At 34.8% G+C, this 20,243-nt stretch overlaps 1 protein-coding gene across 1 annotated transcript in view; it reads right to left on the bottom strand.

Moving 5' to 3' along the window:
• Positions 1-20,243, bottom strand: part of LOC116889599 (probable ubiquitin carboxyl-terminal hydrolase FAF-X) — a 129,771-nt gene that overhangs the window by 73,146 nt on the left and 36,382 nt on the right. Inside the window, 6 exon segments of the mRNA XM_032890532.1 lie at positions 140-482; positions 2,006-2,093; positions 13,115-13,248; positions 14,779-14,915; positions 16,310-16,516; positions 19,962-20,066. Of these exon segments, the coding sequence (XP_032746423.1) occupies positions 140-482; positions 2,006-2,093; positions 13,115-13,248; positions 14,779-14,915; positions 16,310-16,516; positions 19,962-20,066 (1,014 nt within the window).

The raw sequence follows: 20,243 nt of genomic DNA, 5'->3' as shown, positions 1-20,243 counted from the left end.
AGCAAAATCTAAGCAACTAATTCCCTTAATTTTTTGGACATACATCAAATTAAATACATACACAAATATGTAAAGAAAAATCAAGTTTTAAGTTCTTCAGGTACTTTTGCCATTATGTATTTCTACTTTTTTTACTTACCTTCCAAAGATAGTCTAATCCTATTAAGTCCAAATCATCCATCATGTAGACTTTTCTTTTTATCATTAGTTTCCCTTCTCGACAATTAACAGTTTTGAAAAATCTTTCAAAACATTTTATTCCATTTTCAGTTAATAGAGAAGGATCAAGCTGAAGCACATTACTTTCAAAAAACTCCTTATTGATATCAGGATCTAAGTCAGGTTCATCTCCCATTAATTTGGAATACCACATAAAACAGGCTTCTCGATCACTAAAGTAAACTGCATTCTCTGCTAAACAGTGCCATATTTGTTTTGCCTGGGAAGCACAGAGCCAGAGTTGACCGTCCTTCAATAAGAATCTTGAAACAAAAACCACAAAGAACTAATTAGACTCAAAATCATTTTACTCAGCAATAAAATGTTTTGATATACCAACACATTCATGTATTTCATTTTAATGTAACCTAAAGACATACCCAATACATTCATCTATTTTATATTAATATATCTCAATGACTATTCTTTAAAAATAACCTATCTGAACTTACATCTTACTTTTCATTTATTTAACAAGTATATTAGCTAACCACAAAATGCCAGAAACTTTGTCTATCTATATGACTAAAAAAAGACTTGCATAAAAAGTACAGCTTTTGAAACAAGTTATTATTTAGGTACCAACTTATGTAGTTGAACAGTGAAGATAATACACAATTGTTTCAGAAATGAGCGAAAAAATTTTATGATTTAAAGTTGCTTTAAAAATCTTTACACTCATGAAAAACTTTTAGCTTTCTAGTCATATTAAACAAAAGCATTTTCTTAATAAACAAAGATAAGCAATATCTGCTTTACAAAGTTTGGCACGATGATTAAACTAACTAGCACAGCGTGCATGTACAGTAGATATTAACTCTTAGTTCCTTTCTTTTGAGTACATTTTATTGTTAACAATTTGCAAAACTGCAACAAAGAAAGTCACCTGACTCTTAATTTTATAGAGTTGTAATTTTTAATTCACTCTTAGTTGCTTAGTATATTATATCATTAACCAAAATATGACTCCATATTGTACCTTTAGTTCAAAGAAAATATTTTTAAAACAATAAATCTACTTTTCACACAAGTATTTGCTGTATTCTGAAATTTAAATTTCATTTTCTGTTTACAAATTTTTCAAATTTAAAGCTAAAATTTCAACTAATAATTTTAATGATTGGGGAGATGGTTCTTTAGATAAATCACTTTTTATTGTGTACTTTAAGGTCTATGTCTGGATCATTAGGATCTGCATAAAAGTTAGATGTAATAATGTATGCCTGTTATGTTATTAGTTGGAGAAAACAGATTTTAGGAATTGTTAGCTAGCCAGAGTTTGTGAAAAGCCATGTTTAGTAAGAAACACTAAGAAATACAAAAATAAAATACAAAAAGTAACAAAAGGTTGAGGATAACAGAATGCTAACTGGACTCTATACACATACTTATTTACACCACATTAAAAAAAGATACTTATAATAACTATACAGCAAAATGATATGTAAATCTTCTAAAAATGACTTTTGGAAAGTATATTGATTTGGTAGCCAGCAGATACCTTATTGTGGCATGTGCATTAAAAGAATCCAGGGGGTTAGGATTTGGCTCAGCAGAGCGCTTGCCTAGCAACATAAGGGCCCCGTTCGGTCCCCAACTCGAAAAAAAAAAAAAAAAAAAAAGAGACAAAAGAAACCAGGGGTTGAGATTTAGCTCAGTGGTAGAGCGCTTGCCTAGGGAGCGCAAAGGCCCTGGGTTGGGTCCCCAGCTCCGAAAAAAAAAGAATTAAAAAAAAACAAACAAACAAACAAAAAAAAAACAACCAGCACTATTGATCAAAACAAACCTGAGGAAATTAAGCCGTTCTTGGACTTCTTGAACATGACTGTATCTACTTCCTAGTCTTATAGTTTGTGGGTCATAATCTTCATGATCTGCGTATGAAAAATACTGTGAATTACATGCACTGCTGAAATTAGCAAAAATAATTACAGTAAGAATAACTATAATTATTAGGTAATTATGTAATAGTTCATAGGATCTCTCTCTACAGATATAAAAGTTTTAACACAGTCAAAATATAATCTGCCATTTTTCTATGTTTCTTTTTTTGTGAGGGATAGTTTTACTGTGCAGCTTTTGCTGGCAGGGAATTAAGTATGTATAGACCAGGCTATCTTTGAACTACCAGAAATCAGTCATCAGAATGCTGAGAACAAAAGCATTAAACCTTAATCTGCCTAGTTAGCTAAATGTTATAAAAATAATTATTTTGTGTAACTCTTCTTTCCTTTTAAGTATACCACTTCCCATTACATTTTACTGTTATGCTATAACCTGTCAACTTACAGAAAATATTTTAGTGTAAAATGGTGGTATGACTTCACTCAGTAAAATTAGAGTGGGAAAAATGACATGAAATTTTCTGAAATTAAATTATCTTTGTCATCAGTCTTTGAATATTTACCAAGAATCAAATATCTTAAAAAGACATTCCTCTTATTATGATTATGAGAACAGGTTTTAGTAACTCAAAGTAGGGCAGACTGAAATCCTTTATAAAGTAAATGCTTTGGATTTCCTTTATTAACAACATCACATAAACACTAATATCTCTATTGCTTGTTAAAAGAAAAAATTAGCATAAAAGAAAAAATTTAAAAAGTGGGCATAATCCCAGCACTCAAGAGACAGAGTCAAGCTGATCATTGTGATTTTAAGTCTAGCTTGGTCTATGTATCAAGCTCTAAGCTAGCCAAAGGTACATACATTGAGAGCTTGTCTCAAAAATGCAATGAAATACAATCCAAAGAACCAAACCCACATTCTTCTAATCAAAATTATTCCTACAAAGATATAAAGTACCCACTAGGATAAAATTAATAGACTCTTTTACTTCAGTTATTTTATTTTTTGAAATCTTATTTTTATTAGATTATTTATTTACATTTCAATTGTTATTCCCTTTCCCGGTTTCCTGTCCATAAGCCCCCATTATCTCTCCTCCCCCCTCTCCCATACATGTATTGCCCCTATACATCCCACTTACTGCTTCCTTCATATTCCACTGCACTGGGGGGGTCCAACCTTGGCAGGACCAAGGGCTTCCCCTTCCACTGTTGCCCCAACAAGGCTATTCACTGCTACATATGCAGTTGGAGCCCAGTCCAATCCATGTAGATAGTCTTTTTTAGTAGGTTTAGTCTGGAAGCTCTGGTTGGTTGGCATTGTTGTTCCATGGGGTTGCAAGCCCTTCACCTCTTTCTATTACTTCTAATTCCCCCAAAGGGAGTCCTGTTCTCAGTTCAGTGGTTTGTTGCTAGCACTGACCTCTGTACTGGACATGCTTTGGATGTGTCTCTCATTACATGAAAACATAAAATTTTTAACAAGTTTTTATTTACCATTTAGGTATATGTTATCATATAAATGTAAAACTCATATTGAAATTGTTTTAAATAAATTTTAATATTTGGAATTATTAAATAATAAAATTTCAATTTGGACAATTGCAGTACAAATCCCACACCAGAATTCCTGTTTTATGGAAATAATATAAAGAACAGAAAAATGAACTGTGGACATTTTTAGAATAAGGAGAGGCAAATCAGAAACACAAAATGGTTCTGAATACAGGGGTGAGAGAATTAAAGTGATTCTGAAGTACATATATTACTTTTGCCAGACTACCTTGAAAATTGGACCAAAGACATTAGAAATCACACAATAGAAAAAAAATTTCAATAATTTGGAATACTACTTGTGGCTACACTTTTAGTAAGGAATCATCTTGAGGATTATCATTCAAGGAGGTTTGAAGTTACAGAGAATAAGAGTCATAGGGGTAAAGTTTTGATTTTTAACTTCTTGTCAAAGAAAATAAACCATAAGGTTATGAAGTATATGTTGTTTTCAATGTTCAATCAATTTTGAACGTTTCATATTTCAGGATTAAAATGAATATGGTAATAGACACTTGGATTGCTTTTTGCAAATTTTCAGTAAGAAAAAAAGGGCATCTGTGTAAAACAGAACTGTATGTAGAATTCTCTCTCCTTCCTGCCCTCAATTACAATCTTGCCTCAACTACAGGTCTGTAGCAGATATCTTACAGGTCCTTTTCTCCCAACCTATCTCCATTCCCTGGGCAGGTGTAGGCCTATTTTTCCTCTTCCCTGTGAATATTTTCTGCCCATTCTTCTAGTCCATTCCCATTCCTCTATAGCTGGAAACATTCTACCCACAGTAGTGCTCTTATTTATACAAAAACTGTAACACCATGGACAACTTGGTAGTAATTCAAGTAAGCAATTCAATGTTTCCTCCATGACCTCCATTTACACCCCTCAACCCTGTAACAAACTAGGTTACAGGTTTTCACTCCTTAACAACTATACACATAATCCCATCTCACTAGATCTTTTCAGCCTCATTTCCAAATTATTCTCTGTCTTGCTTCAAAAAACCATCTCATAGTATCCACTGTTCTCACTATACCTCAACTCCCCAGGGACCCTGACTCCCGGTGTGGATATGATCCCCATATCTCTTTCCTGAAACCCATTCTCAGTCTTTTACTTTGATCCATCTCTAGTCCTCTCTACCACCCACTGATCTGACAGTACTACGTCTACCTCAACTTACAGCCACCACGCTTTCCTAAGATTTAGAGAGGGCAACAGTCACGAAAGAGCAGAAGTCCCATCCAACAAAGACAAGATCCATAATTAACATTTAGAATCATCTCAGTTGTTCCAAAACCAGATGTTTAAAAAACGTTACAAAAACATACATTTACAACAGAGACAATATGCCCCCACAGAACCTCCTAACCCCATTACAATAAAAGGCCATGGAAAACGAACTACAACTGAAGTCCAAGACAAAAATTTCAAGAATTAAGATCTGGGGATAGCGGCACACACCTTTAATCCCAGAAATTGGGAGGCAGAGGCAGGAATATCTCTTCAGTTTGAGGCCACCTGGGTCTACAAAAGCTAGTTACATGACAGCCAAGACTGCACAAGAAACTGGTTTGAAAAACCAAAAGAAGAAAAATATCAACCATGAACATGTACAATGACTTAATGAGGATATGAATCATGAAGGCTATGAAACACAAAAAACAATGGACTGAAATAATGAATAAAACTCAAGACATAAATGTAGAATATAGAATCAATACAGAGATTCCAAAGTGAATTAAAACTTGAAAAAAAATATTGAAGTAAAAAATCTCAGAGGAAAGACTAACAGAGGACAAGACACAGAAGAGAGAATCTCAGGCACTGAAAACAAGATAGAAGAAATGGAAATCTCAGTCTATAAATAAAAAGTTAAATTGAAAACATTCAGGTACAAACAAAAGAAAATCTGAGACACTTCTAAAAACTCAATTTCTAAATAACAGGAAAGAGAAGAAACTCATGTCAAAGACATAAAAAACATTTTCCACTACAACACAGAAAAACTTTCCAATCTAAACACAGAGATTAGATGCAAGAAGCATACAGAACATCAAATATACTGGACCAGAAAATAAATTCCTCATAGCACATAATAATCAAAACACTAAAAATACAGAATGAAGAACATTAAAAGCTGTAGAGAAAAAAGTCCCAGTAATATATATAAAGGCAGACCTGTTAATTTAGCATCTGACTCAATGAAGACTCTTAGGAAGTAGAAAGACCTGGATAGTTGCTCTTTAAATGCTAAGTGAGTGCAGATTATCATATCCAGTAAAACTTTTCATCACAATAGATAGGAGAAAAAAAAAACCTTCCATGATAAAGTCGAATTTAAGAAGCATCTCTATAATAATAAATGTAACTGTACAGAAGGTACTAAATAGAAAACTTTTATCTGATAAAGTCAACTTCACTGAAAAACAAACAAATAATCACAGATCTGTAAATAAAATGTACTGGAAAATTCAACTATAACAATGAAATAAAATAATTAAACACTGTTCATCAATAATTGCTCATTAATAACTCTGAATGTTAATGGTCTCAATTTCCTAATAAAAAGAGACAAACAGACTGGATTAGTCGGCAGAATCCATCTTTTTGCTTCACGCACTTTACCAGAAAGGAGAAATGAACCTAATTTCATAGAAGGTGTAGCCATTTTATTATCTGACAAAATAGACTTTCAAATCTAATCAGAAAAGAGAAAACCATTACATATCAAAGGTAAAAGTAAAACCAAGAGGATTTTGCAGTTCTCAACATCTAAATAAGAAATATAAGGGCATCCAAGTTCATGTGAGAAATACTGCTTTAAGTAAAATATTGAGTCTCAATAAGCAAGTGTAGGTGATTTCAATATACTAATCTGAGCAAAACTCATACAAAACAGAACGGAGATAGCCTGGCATTAAATAATACTGGCAATAATATACTTATTACATATTATAGTTATATAACTATATAAGCTATATATAGGATATATAACACACATATTTATAAAATAAACATTAGTATATAATTAAACAATAACTATGATAAAAATATCACATGAATATAGCAGATATTTAAAGAAAATCTCACCCAAATACGCAGAAAAATATATGCTTTGTTCTTGGTACCTCATAAAAGTTTCCCAAAGCTGACCACATATTTGGAGACAAAGCAACAGACACAAGGAAACTGAAATAACACCCTGTGTCCTATCTGACCACCATAATTTACATCAATACCAATAAGAGATAGTATATATGGCCATTTTACCAAAAACGATCTACAGATTCAATGTAATCCCCATCAAAATACCAATCCATTTCTTCAAAGAGTTAGACAGAACAATTTGCAAATTCATCTGGAATAACAAAAAACCCAGGATAGCTAAAACTATCCTCAACAATAAAAGGACTTCAGGGGGAATCACTATCCCTGGAATTCAAGCAGTATTACAGAGCAATAGTGATAAAAACTGCATGGTATTGTTACAGAGACAGACAGATAGACCAATGGAACAGAATTCAAGACCCAGAAATGAACCCACACACCTATGGGCACTTGATTTTTGACAAAGGAGCCAAAACCATCAAATGGAAAAAAAGATAGCATTTTCAGCAAATGGTGCTGGTTCAACTGGAGGTCAACATGTAGAAGAATGCAGATCGATCCATGCTTATCACCCTGTACAAAGCTTAAGTCCAAGTGGATAAAGGACCTCCACATCAAACCAGATACACTCAAACTAATAGAAGAAAAACTAGGGCAGCATCTGGAACACATGGACACTGGAAAAAGTTTCCTGAACAAAACACCAATGGCTTATGCTCTAAGATCAAGAATCGACAAATGGGATCTCATAAAACTGCAAAGCTTCTGTAAGGCAAAGGACACTGTGGTTAGGACAAAACGGCAACCAACAGATTGGGAAAAGATCTTTACCAATCCTACAACAGATAGAGGCCTTATATCCAAAATATACAAAGAACTCAAGACGTTAGACCACATGGAGACAAATAACCCTATTAAAAAATGGGGTTCAGAGCTAAACAAAGAATTCACAGCTGAGGAATGCCGAATGGCTGAGAAACACCTAAAGAAATGTTCAACATCTTTAGTCATAGGGAAATGCAAATCAAAACAACCCTGAGATCTCACCTCACACCAGTCAGAATGGCTAAGATCAAAAACTCAGGAGACAGCAAATGCTGGCGAGGATGTGGAGAAAGAGGAACACTCCTCCATTGTTGGTGGGATTGCAGACTGGTACAACCATTCTGGAAATCAGTCTGGAGGTTCCTCAGAAAATTGGACATTGAACTGCCTGAGGATCCGGCTATACCTTTCTTGGGCATATACCCAAAAGATGCCCCAACATATAATAAAGACACGTGCTCCACTATGTTCATAGAAGCCTTATTTATAATAGCCAGAAGCTGGAAATAACCCAGATGCTCTTCAACAGAGGAATGGATACAGAAAATGTCGTACATCCACACAATGGAATATTACTCAGCTATCAAAAACAATGCATTTATGAAATTCATAGGCAAATGTTTGGAACTGGAAAATATCATCCAAAATGAGGTAACCCAATCACAAAAAAACACACATGGTATGCACTCATTGATAAGTGGCTATTAGCCCAAATGCTTGAATTACCCTAGATGCCTAGAAACATGAAACTCAAGACGGATGATCAAAATGTGAATACTTACCCCTTCTTTAAAGGGAACAAGAATACCTTTTGGCAGGGAAGAGAGAGGCCAAAAGATTAAAACAGACACAGAAGGAACACCCTTATTCAGAGCCTGCCCCACATGTGGCCCATATATATACAGCCACCCAATTAGACAAGATGGATGAAGCAAAGAAGTGCAGGCCGACAGGAGCCGGATGTAGATCTCTCCTGAGAGACACAGCCAGAATACAGCAAATACAGAGGCGAATGCCAGCAGCAAACCACTGAACTGAGAATAGGACCCCCGTTGAAGGAATCAGAGAAAGAACTGGAAGAGCTCGAAGGGGCTCGAGACCCCATATGTACAACAATGCCAAGCAACCAGAGCTTCCAGGGCCTAAGCCACTACCTAAAGACTATACATGGACTGACCCTGGACTCTGACCTCATAGGTAGCAATGAATATCCTAGTAAGAGCACCAGGGGAAGGGGAAGCCCTGGGTCCTGCTAAGACTGACCCCCCAGTGAACTAGACGGTTGGGGGGAGGGCGGCAATGGGGGGAGGAGAGGAAACACTCATAAAGAAGGGAGGGGGAGTGGTTGGGGGATGTTGGCCCCAAACAGGAAAGGATAACTCTCAAAATGTAAATAAGAAACACCAATTTAATAATAATAAAAAAAGAGATAGTATATAAACTAATGGAAATGGACCTTAATAGAGAATTAAAAATGTGCTTAAAAAAACCCCAAGGAAATTAAAACCTTTAGAATAAAAAATAAAAACAAAGCCTCACACTCAAATCCATGGGAAAACTTATAAGTAGTTTGAGGATGAAAGTTGAGAACATTAAGTGCCTGTGCTGGTACTTGACACTAGAGTCATCCCAGATGAATCAAATGAGAAAACCTCAGTTGAAAAATACCTCAGTAACATCTGGCTGTAGGCAGACCTGTAGGCATTTTATCAGTGACTGATGTGGGAATACCCATTTCATTGCAGGTGGGGCCACCCTAGGTCGGTAGTCCTAGATGTTATGAAAAAGCAGGTTAAGCAAACCGAGGGAAGCAAGCTAGTAACGACCCCCTTCCAGTGCCTCTGAATCAGCTACTGATTCTAGGTTCCTTGTACTGTCTGTGCTGCTGTGCTTACTTCAATGATGAACAGTGCTGTGGAAGTGTTATCCAGATCAACCCTTTCTCCTACACTTGCTTTTAGTCATGGTGTTTTATCACAGCAATAGTAATGCTATGTGAGACATAAAACATTGGGAGATCTCATTATTGCAACTTAAAGACACACCTAAATACTATAGAAAAAGAAGAGGAAATAACACCCCAAAAGAGTAGATGGCAATACAAACAAACAAAACAAACAAAAACAGGGCTGAATCAATAACGAAACAAAACAAAACAAAAATCAGTTAAGGGCTTAAGGGTTATGCTTTTCCAGAAGTCCTGAGTTCAATTCCCTCAGGACTCAAGGGGAATTAAATTAATATAAATTAATTTAATTAGTTAAATTCTTAGTATAATGAAAGGTATATAGATGAAATTACAACCAATGTTTCTCTCACTTCCTCTGAGAGGAAGGAACCTTAGATGAAATGCCCTACAGTGGGAAGAGAGAACTTATAGAGTCCTCCTCCAGTACAAAGACAGCCAAGTGGAGGGATGGGGGTTGCTATCCTCTAGGTAAAAACTCTTACCCAGAGTTATTCCTGTAGAACTGCAGGAACTTTAAAAATGGAGAAGACACTGAGTATAAGGAAGTTCAGTAACCAGCCCAAATTAGGATCCAGCTCAGGGGAAGGCCCAAAGGCCTGACACCATTACTGATGCTATGATGTGCTCACAGAAGGGTCTTAGAACGGCTGTCCTTTGAGAGGCCCCACAAGCAGATGAATAAGTTAGATACAGAATTTAAACCATTTCAATGGACCGAAGCTAGGGATCTGTGTGGTTGAATTAGGAAACGGCTATAAAAAAAGCTGAGGAAGACAACCACACACAAAGACCAGCAGTCTCAACTGATCTGGGACTGGACCCCCGAGACACTGAGCTACCAACCAGGCAGCATACACTGATAGGAGGTCCCTAACACATATACAGCAGAGGACTGCCTAGTTTGGCCTCAGTGAGAAAAGATGCACCTAATGCTCAAGAGACTTAAGGCAGTAGGGAGTGAGGAGACCTGGTACTATGGTGTGAGGTGGGGATATCCTATAGGAGACTGCGGGGAGGAGGAATGGGAGAAGGAACTGTTGGAGGACAGATCAGAAGGGAGATAACGATTAGATCATAAAACAAACGTTATAGGTAAATGTTTTCAAAAGTCTGTTAAAGAAAAAGATAGTTCTTGGAGAAAATTAAGATCAATAAACCCTGAAGATCCAAATTAAAAAATTAGATAAAAAAAGGGACATCATAACAATTACTGAGGAATCCAGAGTATCATAAGGCTACACTTTAAAAAGTTTCTGTATGGCAAATGACGCCATCATTCAGATAAAGTGGTAGGTTATAGAGTGGGAAAACAACTATCAATTCCACACCTGATAGAGGGTTAACATTTAAAATATATAAAGAAAAACAAAAAGACAATAAAATAGTTTAGAGTTTAGTTGTGTTTAAAATTTAAGGTGACATGAGCATGTAAAACTTAAGAAAATACTGCAGCCTTCATTTTACACTGTTTTAGATTAAAAATGATAGGAATGAAAAGGATGCTAAAACCTGAAGAGAATTTGTACTAAGCTCTTTCTTGCCATCACATAATCAATACAATATCATGGTATTTATATTGTTATGTACTATTAATTGTTAGTAGCAAAGATAACTTAATTGTATCAAAATAATGGCTCAGAAGTTAAGATTACATGTTGATTTTGCAAAGTATATGGGTTTCATTTTCTGAACCCACATATGTAACAACAGTTTCAGTGAATCTGACACTCTTTTCTGGCCACAGAGGACACCAGACACATATATGGGGGACCAGACATGTAAAAGGAAAAAACGCCAGTAGGCAAATAATAAATAAAAATAAATAATAAATAAAAACCCTAAAAGTATATTAGATACTAATGTAATTCAATACGCAAAATTTAAAAATTTAAAACCTTTTATCTGGAGGAGGATATTTAAATAAATTTTCTATATTAAATTTTACAATTCATTAAGCTAACAGTATGACTTTTTTCCACCAATAAAAATAAATGTGTGGGAACACCTAGGAGTGCAGACATCATGAGACTGCAGGACAGACTGCCACCTCTGCACACCTCTGCCCACATTCTGGTGCAAGGGGAAACTGCATAGTGCCCCTAGATAGAGGGAAATAGGAACAGACAGATGCTGGTACCCATGGTTCTGGTCTGCGCCCAGGACTGAACTGGACTGGTCAAAAAGCTCCTCACACTTACAGTCACTTGATCTTTGACAAAGGAGCAAAACCATCCAATGGAAAAAAAGATAGCATTTTCAGCAAATGGTGCTGGTTCAACTGGAGGTCAACATGTAGAAGAATGCAGATCGATCCATTCTTATCACCCTGTACAAAGCTTAAGTCCAAGTGGATCAAGGACCTCCACATCAAACCAGATACACTCAAACTAATAGAAGCAAAAGTGGGGAAGAATCTTGAACACATGGGCACTTGGGAAAATTTCCTGAACAAAACACCAATGGCTTATGCTCTAAGACCAGGAATTGACAAATGGGACCTCCAACATATACCAAAGACACACACTCCACTATGTTCATAGCAGTCTTATTTATAATAGCCAAAAGTTGCAAAGATCCCAGATGCCCTTCAACAGAGGAATGGATTAAAAAAATGTGATACATCTACACAATGGAGTGCTACTCAGTTATCAAAAACAATGACTTCATGAAATTCATGAAGGAAATGGAACGAACTAGAAAATATCATCCTGAGTGAGATTACTCAATCTCAAAAAAACATACTTGGCATCCACTCATTGTTAAGTGGATATTAGCAAAAAAGTTTGAATGACCCAAGATGCAATCCACAGACCAGAGGATGTTCAAGAAGGATAAGCAAAATGTGGATGCTCTCACTTCTTATTAAAAGGGGAAAAATATCCATAGAATGGGATATGGAAGCAAAGTTTAGAGCAGCGACTCAAGGTATGGCCATTCATAGCCTGACACACATGTGGCCCATATATATACAGCCACCAAAACTAGATAAAATTGATGAAGCTAGAAAATGCATGCTGAAAGGGACCTGATATAGATCTCTCCTGAGAGACACTCCAGAGCATGTGCAATACAGAGGTCAATGCTAGCAGCAAACCACTGAACTGAGAATAGGATCCCCTTGCGGGGATTAGAGGAAGGACTAAAAGAGCTGAAGGGGCTTGCAACCCCATAAAAACATCAACACCAACCAACCAGAACTTCCAGGGACTAAACTACTACTAAAAGACTATATATATGGACTGATCCAGGGCTCCAATTGCATACGTAGCAGAGGATAGCTTTGTTGGGTACCAACAAGGAGAAGCCCTTGGTCCTGCCAAAGTTGGACCCACAGTGCAGAGGAATATGGGGGCAATAAGGGAGATGTATTGGGGGGGGAATACCCATATGGAGGAGGGGGAGGGGAGGGGATGGGGATTTATGGACCAGAAACCAGGAAGGGGAATAACATTTTAAATGTAAGTAAAGAAAAATATCTAATAAAAAATTAAAAAAATGTGTGAAGTGATTACCACCCTATTAAAAAAAGTCAAGAAATAAATTTCTAAAAACAGTTTCTCAATAGTTAATTTTAGCTTAATATACATACCTCTAGCATACAATCGTATGCTGCTCATGTAAGTTGCAAGGTTTTCTGCTACCAAAGTAACTAAAGCGTGATTATGCTGAAGTTGGCTGATTAAGTCATGGCGATAAAATACATGAGGACTTCGATGAGTCTGACTGAAAATAGAACTTAACAGTGTCACCAGGCATATTAACAATATTATTTACAGTTAATAAACTTGTAGCTTTAAAAATGCTTAACATTTAGAGAAAATGCGATCTTATTCTTCTAATAGTAGATATAACAGTAAGAATGATCTATCATTCTGGACAGAATCTATTTCAATTTTTACATAAAAGATATCAATTCTTTTCCAATTTACTAGTATCAAGGTACATTGTTACACAGCCCAAATATGAGTCAATGAAGATATATTATGGAATACTGTGCTTGCAATGTGTTTGTTCCTTAATATTACTGGAAGAAAGGATACAGACTTTTCATTTTTTGTTTTCTGATTATTAACAAAAGCACTAATGTCTCACAATTACTAAGACAGGGTCCAGTCTGATGGCTCTGTTTCTTCTTACTCAGTGCTGTGATTGTACTGGTATATACTGACCATGCATAGTTTTATTCAGTATTGAGGTCTGAACCCAGGTTTTTTGTGCTTTCTTGACAAGTACACTGAGTTATAATCATAGTTCTACAGAATTCTTCTTCAAATATAAATGAAATACCCACTTTAGGAAAGTACATATACAACTACATCTACCTGAAAAAAGTATGAATATTTTATAAATATATTTTCTATTTTGGGTCATATATAATCACAACAGACTATAAATACTGTTTATTTTCTCCTTTGTGTATGTGCACAAAATTATGGAATTTTGTCTTATTTTCTAGTACTAAAAAATAATTTAAATTCATCTTGGAAAAAAACAAAGCATTATAAATTATACCTTAAATTTCTATGTACAAAAGAATTCTATGTTAAGTCATAATTATACTAATAAAGACAGAAAGGATTTTTCCCAATCATATAATTATCTATACATGAAAATACTTATAAGGTTCTTTCTAAAATTTGTAGTCTATGACATTTGAAATTTAACCATAAAAGTTTGAAGTAGGGCTGGACGGTGGCACACACCTTTAATCCTAATTTGGGGGTAGAGGCAGGTGGATCTCTGAGAGTTTGAGGCCATCCAGTTCTACAAAATGAGTTCCTGGACAGCTAGAACTGCTGTGCAAAGAAACACTGTCTATAAAAACAGAAACAAGTATGGTGAATTAAAGAATAGAAACTTAAAAATTAGGGTAAAATGAAAAGGAATGTCAAGTGGTAATTCTGAATTAACAGCCAATTATTGTGACTGATTTGGAATAGTCAATTATATCATCTTCAACTCATCTGTTCAATAAAAAACCCAACATCAATTAACAAAAAAAAACAAAACAAACAAACACTCCAACAAGGCCAGGTATAGTAGTGTTCCCTTTTAATCCCAGTACTCAAGAGGAAAATGTCGACAGGTTTATACAGTGAGTTTCATGACAGCTAGTGGTATTTAAAAAACCCAAAAACCATAAGCAGATGAAAAGAGCCCTTTCTCTAAATATTGCTATTTCTTTTATTTAGAGTTTGTTCATAATTTTAGGCTAATTTTAACACAATTATGAATAGAAGCATAAAATCTTACCTTAAATTTTGAGGTGCTTCACCAAACAAACTACAAATCTCTTTAATTTGTTTTAATGCAGGGATAACCCATTTATTATTTGTTCGAAATTCTTCTATAAAACAGTCTATCCACTGGATCTTTTGTGTATCTCGATCCTAATATACATAAAAAATTATTATTTTTTTAACTTAAGGTAATTATAGTGAATTCAATATTTAGTATAGATTAATATAACTTAATATTAATTCTATCTTCAAAGTTATTTTGGGAATTTATAATAGAAAAAATATTTAAACAATGTGACATAACTGAATTTAATACAACAAAATGCTATGGAATATACAATATAATAAACAATGTTATATGGTTATAATATCCTGTAGCATAGAATTTCTCAAGCAGAGGCACATGCATAAGTAGTATTGTTTTTAAGGTGTTTGTCTAAACATGGGCTTTATGTACTACTTAGTGCTTTGCTGATTCTATTAAAGTATAAAATTTACAGCAACAAAGAAATCTCATATATTACTATATATGCATTGGCATGCTGTCATTAACTAGAATAAAGAAGTTCAATAATTTGAAAATAAAAAAAGCCAGCAAATAGAAACATATCAATAAAATGCCGATGAAACAAGGCCAAGTTTTAATTCTTAGGAAAATTAGAAATACTGTAATCATGACCTCACTTTAAATATTCTGTTTTGGTTTAGTTTTTTAGTACTGTATAGAGTAGTTTGCTAGTAATCAGAAATTTAGGTTTCTTTGAAATGATAGTTTCTGTGTAGATTTAGGGAATGATAGATTACATGTAAGGAAAAGAGGTGTGAATGTGTAACAAGAGGTCGTAAAAGGTTGTCAGCATTTGATGCCTTCTCTTTTTCATACTTACTCACCTACAGTGTTTCACTGAACATAGAGTTCAGGCTTCTAGATTGTCTGGACAACAAACCTCATCAACTGTCTCATTTCTGTCTCTTTAATATGGGAGTCAAATATGTTTTGTTACTTTTGCATGACAACAACTTTACAAACTAAGTTATCTGCACAACTTTATAAGGAATATTTTAAGCACAAATTATAATGAAAATTAGTAATTTAAAAGATTTTACAGGATTTTTGATGAAGGCAAATTCAGTAAATAGTCATTAAAGTTATACATTTTTCACAATGCTGCATTTTAATTAAAAATCATTATTGCATATGCACATGCTTAATAAACAGCAATGCAAAATGGTCAGAAGAAAACTTCATGAAATATTTCAGGCCTCTGAAGACCTAACCTTGATTTTTCTTTACCTGATTAAATTCAAATGAGTGAAGCCAGAATAAATTCTTCCTAGTGCTTTTTGCCTTTCCCTTTCAAAACAGAATATATTATTCCTATTAAATCTTTAACTCACTTTGCTAAAACAAAATCGTATGACCAAATCCAGTCAATTCTTCAAGATTTCTTTGAAAACAAAGTGCCAGAATGAAATGCAAATATCCTCAAATTAATTAACAGATTTAAAAACCCATAAAAAGTAAAAAAGAAACACTCCCTTACCTGGGAACAACTGTAATCAAGTATTTTTATGTGGGCACTGAGAGCCAGATCCATGATATCTACAGGCACATCATCACTGTGAGCAAGATTCCAAAGAAGATTCAACACTTTCTGTGCCATTACACCATCTTTATCATCTTCGGCAAGACGACGTATCAATTCAAGGAGTTTTTCACGTTGTTTTTTACTTGCATTTGTCCAGCTAGCCTACAAATTTAATATTGAGAATTTATGTATTTATTTGCACTAAATCATTATATTTAATGGTGCTATTTTTCACAACTATATTTAATTTCTTCTTCCATTCTTTTGCTTTCTCCTGGCAAACACAACCAAAATTTAAGAGTAAACATTAAAATGTTAATGATTGAGAAACTAAATAGATAGAATATTAGAAATTCATAGGCTAACTATCTCCTCAGGACAGAAGCATATTTCTGGCGATTCTAAAACTCATACTCATGAGGCTCTAAAAACAAACAAGCAAATTTGTGTGATTGCAAACTGTTGTTTTGGAAAGAAGAAATTAAAACTTTAAATCAGAGGAAAGGATGATATCAAGAACCTCCACATCAAACCAGATACATTCAAACAGAAGAAAAAGTGGGGAAGAGTCTCAAACACATAGGCACTGGGGAAAATTTTCTGAACATAACACCAAAGGCTTATGGTCTAAGATCAAGAATTGACAAATGGGATCTCATAAAACTGCAAAGCTTCTGTAAGGCAAAGGACACTGTGGTTAGGACAGAATGGGCAACCAACAGATTGGGAAAAAGATCTTTACCAATTCTACAACTGGTAGAGGACTAATATCCAAAATATACAAAGCACTCAAGAAGTTAAGAGTCCAGATCACCAAATAATCCTATTAAAAATGGGGTATAGAGCTAAACAAAGAATTCTATCCAAAATATACAAAGAACTCAAGAACTGAAGAGAGTAAATAACCCTATTAAATATGGGGTACAGAGCTAAACAAAGAATTCTCAGCTGAGGAATGCCGAATGGCTGAGAAACACCTAAAGAAATGTTCAACATCTTTAGTCATAAGGGAAATGCAAATCAAAACAACCCTGAGATTTCACCTCACACCAGTCAGAATGGCTAAGATCAAAAACTCAGGTGACAGCAAATGCTGGCGAGGATGCGGAGAAAGAGGAACACTCCTCCATTGTTGGTGGGATTGCAGACTGGTACAACCATTCTGGAAATCAGTCTGGAGGTTTCTCAGAAAATTGGACATTGAACTGCCTGAGGATCCAGCTATACCTCTCTTGGGCATATACCCAAAAGATGCCCCAACATATAACAAAGACACGTGCTCCTATGTTCATAGTAGCCTTCTTTATAATAGCCAGAAGCTGGAAAGAACCCAGACATCCCTCAATGGTGGAACAAGTAAAGAAATCTGATACATTTATACAATGGTATAATAAACAGTATAGTAAAAACATGACTGCATGAAATTCTTAGTGAAACTGATGGAACTAGAAGATATCCTGAGTGAGGTAGCCCAGTCACAAAAAAGCACAAATGCTTGGAATCCCTAGGAAAAAATTCACCAATCATATGAAGCCCAAGAAGGAGGAAGACCAAAAGTGGATGCTTCATTCCTTCTCAGAAGGGAGAACAAAATCCCAGACTGGAGCAAGGACTGAAGAAAATGTCTCCAGAGACTGCCTCCATCCCATTTGCTGATGCCACGCAGTGTTTGCTGACAGGAGCCATATACAGGTGTTTCCTGAGAAGCTCTGCCTGAGACCTACTGATACAGGTGAAGATGGCTGCAGCTAACCACTGGACTGATCAATGGGACTCCAATGAAAGAGTTAGAGAAAGGACTGAAGGAGATGAAGGGGTTTGCAAGCCCACGAGAAGAACAACATCAACCAACTATACCCCAAATGTCAAAAGAGGTACCATGGACTAAATCATGGACCTATTGAATAGACATGGAGGGACCCATGACTCCAGGCATCTATCTAGCAGAGGATGACATTGTCCAGGATCAATCACTTCTTGGGAAGAGAAGTCTTTGGTCCTGTGAAGGCTCATTTGCCCAATGTAGAGTAATGTCAGGGTGATGAAGTTGGAGTGGGTGGGTAGGATGAGGAGCACCCCCAAGAAGCTGGGGGATAGAGGTGGAGGTATGGGAGATGGGGAAAAAGTGGATAACATTTGAAATCAAAATATATAAAATATCCGGGAAAATATAATAAAGAAAATTGAAAAACACAGAGACAATCAACAAATTTTTAGATGCATGTAGCCAACCACAAGTAACCAAGATGACCTGAGCTGACTTTCAATAGCCAAAGAGATGGAAAGAGTGGTACAAACACTTGTAAGGAAGATACGTAAACTCACAAAACATCCAGATCTTCTGAGAAAGAATTAATAGCTGTATTTTAAAAATATTCATAAAATAGGCCAGCAAGGGACAGAGGATGACTCTAATACTATAAAAAGATAAATATAAAAAAAAAAAGAAAGAAAAGTTCTACTTATTTAAGGAAGTTTCAAGTTTTTTATAATTAAGTAATTAAAATATAATGTGCCTGAATAGGAGTACTGTTCAAATTATACCACTTCACAGAATTCAGTTAAAAAAAGAGCCAATTCATGAGTAATTACCAGTCATCTCTTACACAGTATCAAACTTTTTTGTATATCATTTCCTTTCCCTCAGGTTCTATTAGACAGATTCACTTATGTATAAAATGGTTCAGATGCATTAATTTTTGATACTAAAATGAAGGTGTCTTCCATTACATCCTTTTACAATTCATAGTCATTTAATCTGTTAGCAACTACTGCTGATAAAATGTAAATATTTCACGATGAATACTCCCATTAATTTCTCCAGAATAAATCAGTAAACAGCAACTGGGACTAAAATGTAATTATTCACATATTAATGGAAAATATCATATTTTATAGTAGTCAGTGACTAGAAAGGCCCAACCAGAAAAGTAATTGCTTTAAGAAAGTATTATATCACTGAAGCCAATGATATGTAGCATATTAATATATTATTACTGTCATAGGGTTTTAACTTTTGACTCCTAAATTCTCTAGTCAAAGAATGCACAGAAAAAGAATCGTATGCCATAATATTTATAACAGTGCCATAAACATGAATAAAGATACAGTATTATAGACTCTTGGACTATGTGTAAACTAGCATTTTTATATTCCTTTGCCAGAGAAGCTTAGTACTTTCTCATCCTATTCAAGTCTTTATATTTATTTACACAGGTTATTTAGTCCTACATAAAAGAAAAATTTCTAGAAAGGAATAAATTAAGGAATTAGTATGCTCAAGGGTGACTTAAAATATAACATAAACAAAACCAATTTTATGTTCTGAGGATAAAAGAAAATTATGGGAGGAGAGGCCGAGAAGCCATGGCGGGACAGTGGAGGCTAATGTAAAGATCTCAATCTGTGTATTTACAGGTTGTTATCAATGTTCTTAAGGGATGGATGGTACTGGGCTTTGTATGTTTAGGTGGGCAATTATATCTTATCAATTGAACCTAAAAAAAAGAAAATTATGATTAATATATTAGCTACTGATTTTTTAAACGGCAGGAATTCCAAATTTCCTAATTGAACAATGATACTACTTCATTATTTGGAGTTTTACCTTAAAGCAATCAAAAAGATGATCAAGTTGTTCAGGAGAAAAATCCCAAGCCAATTTTGCTAGTAAATCATGTACATTCTTCACAATAGCTTCATGTTTTCCAGCCTATTGAAAAAAATGATGTAAAAATAAAAATCACTGTATTAAGATGGTAACAAAAATCCTTAATTACCTTTCCACCTATAAATGTAAATACAATTCTTAGCATAAAACAAGTAAAGTCCTTTCGCTTTTTTAAAGGACTCGCTTATTAAATATGAAAACAGTAAAATACCAATAAAA

Source organism: Rattus rattus, chromosome Y (genome assembly GCF_011064425.1).
Source record: "Rattus rattus isolate New Zealand chromosome Y, Rrattus_CSIRO_v1, whole genome shotgun sequence".
Taxonomy (NCBI): domain Eukaryota; kingdom Metazoa; phylum Chordata; class Mammalia; order Rodentia; family Muridae; genus Rattus; species Rattus rattus.
Note: the sequence above shows the minus strand (reverse complement) of the source record. Positions and strands in the feature narration are given on the sequence as shown.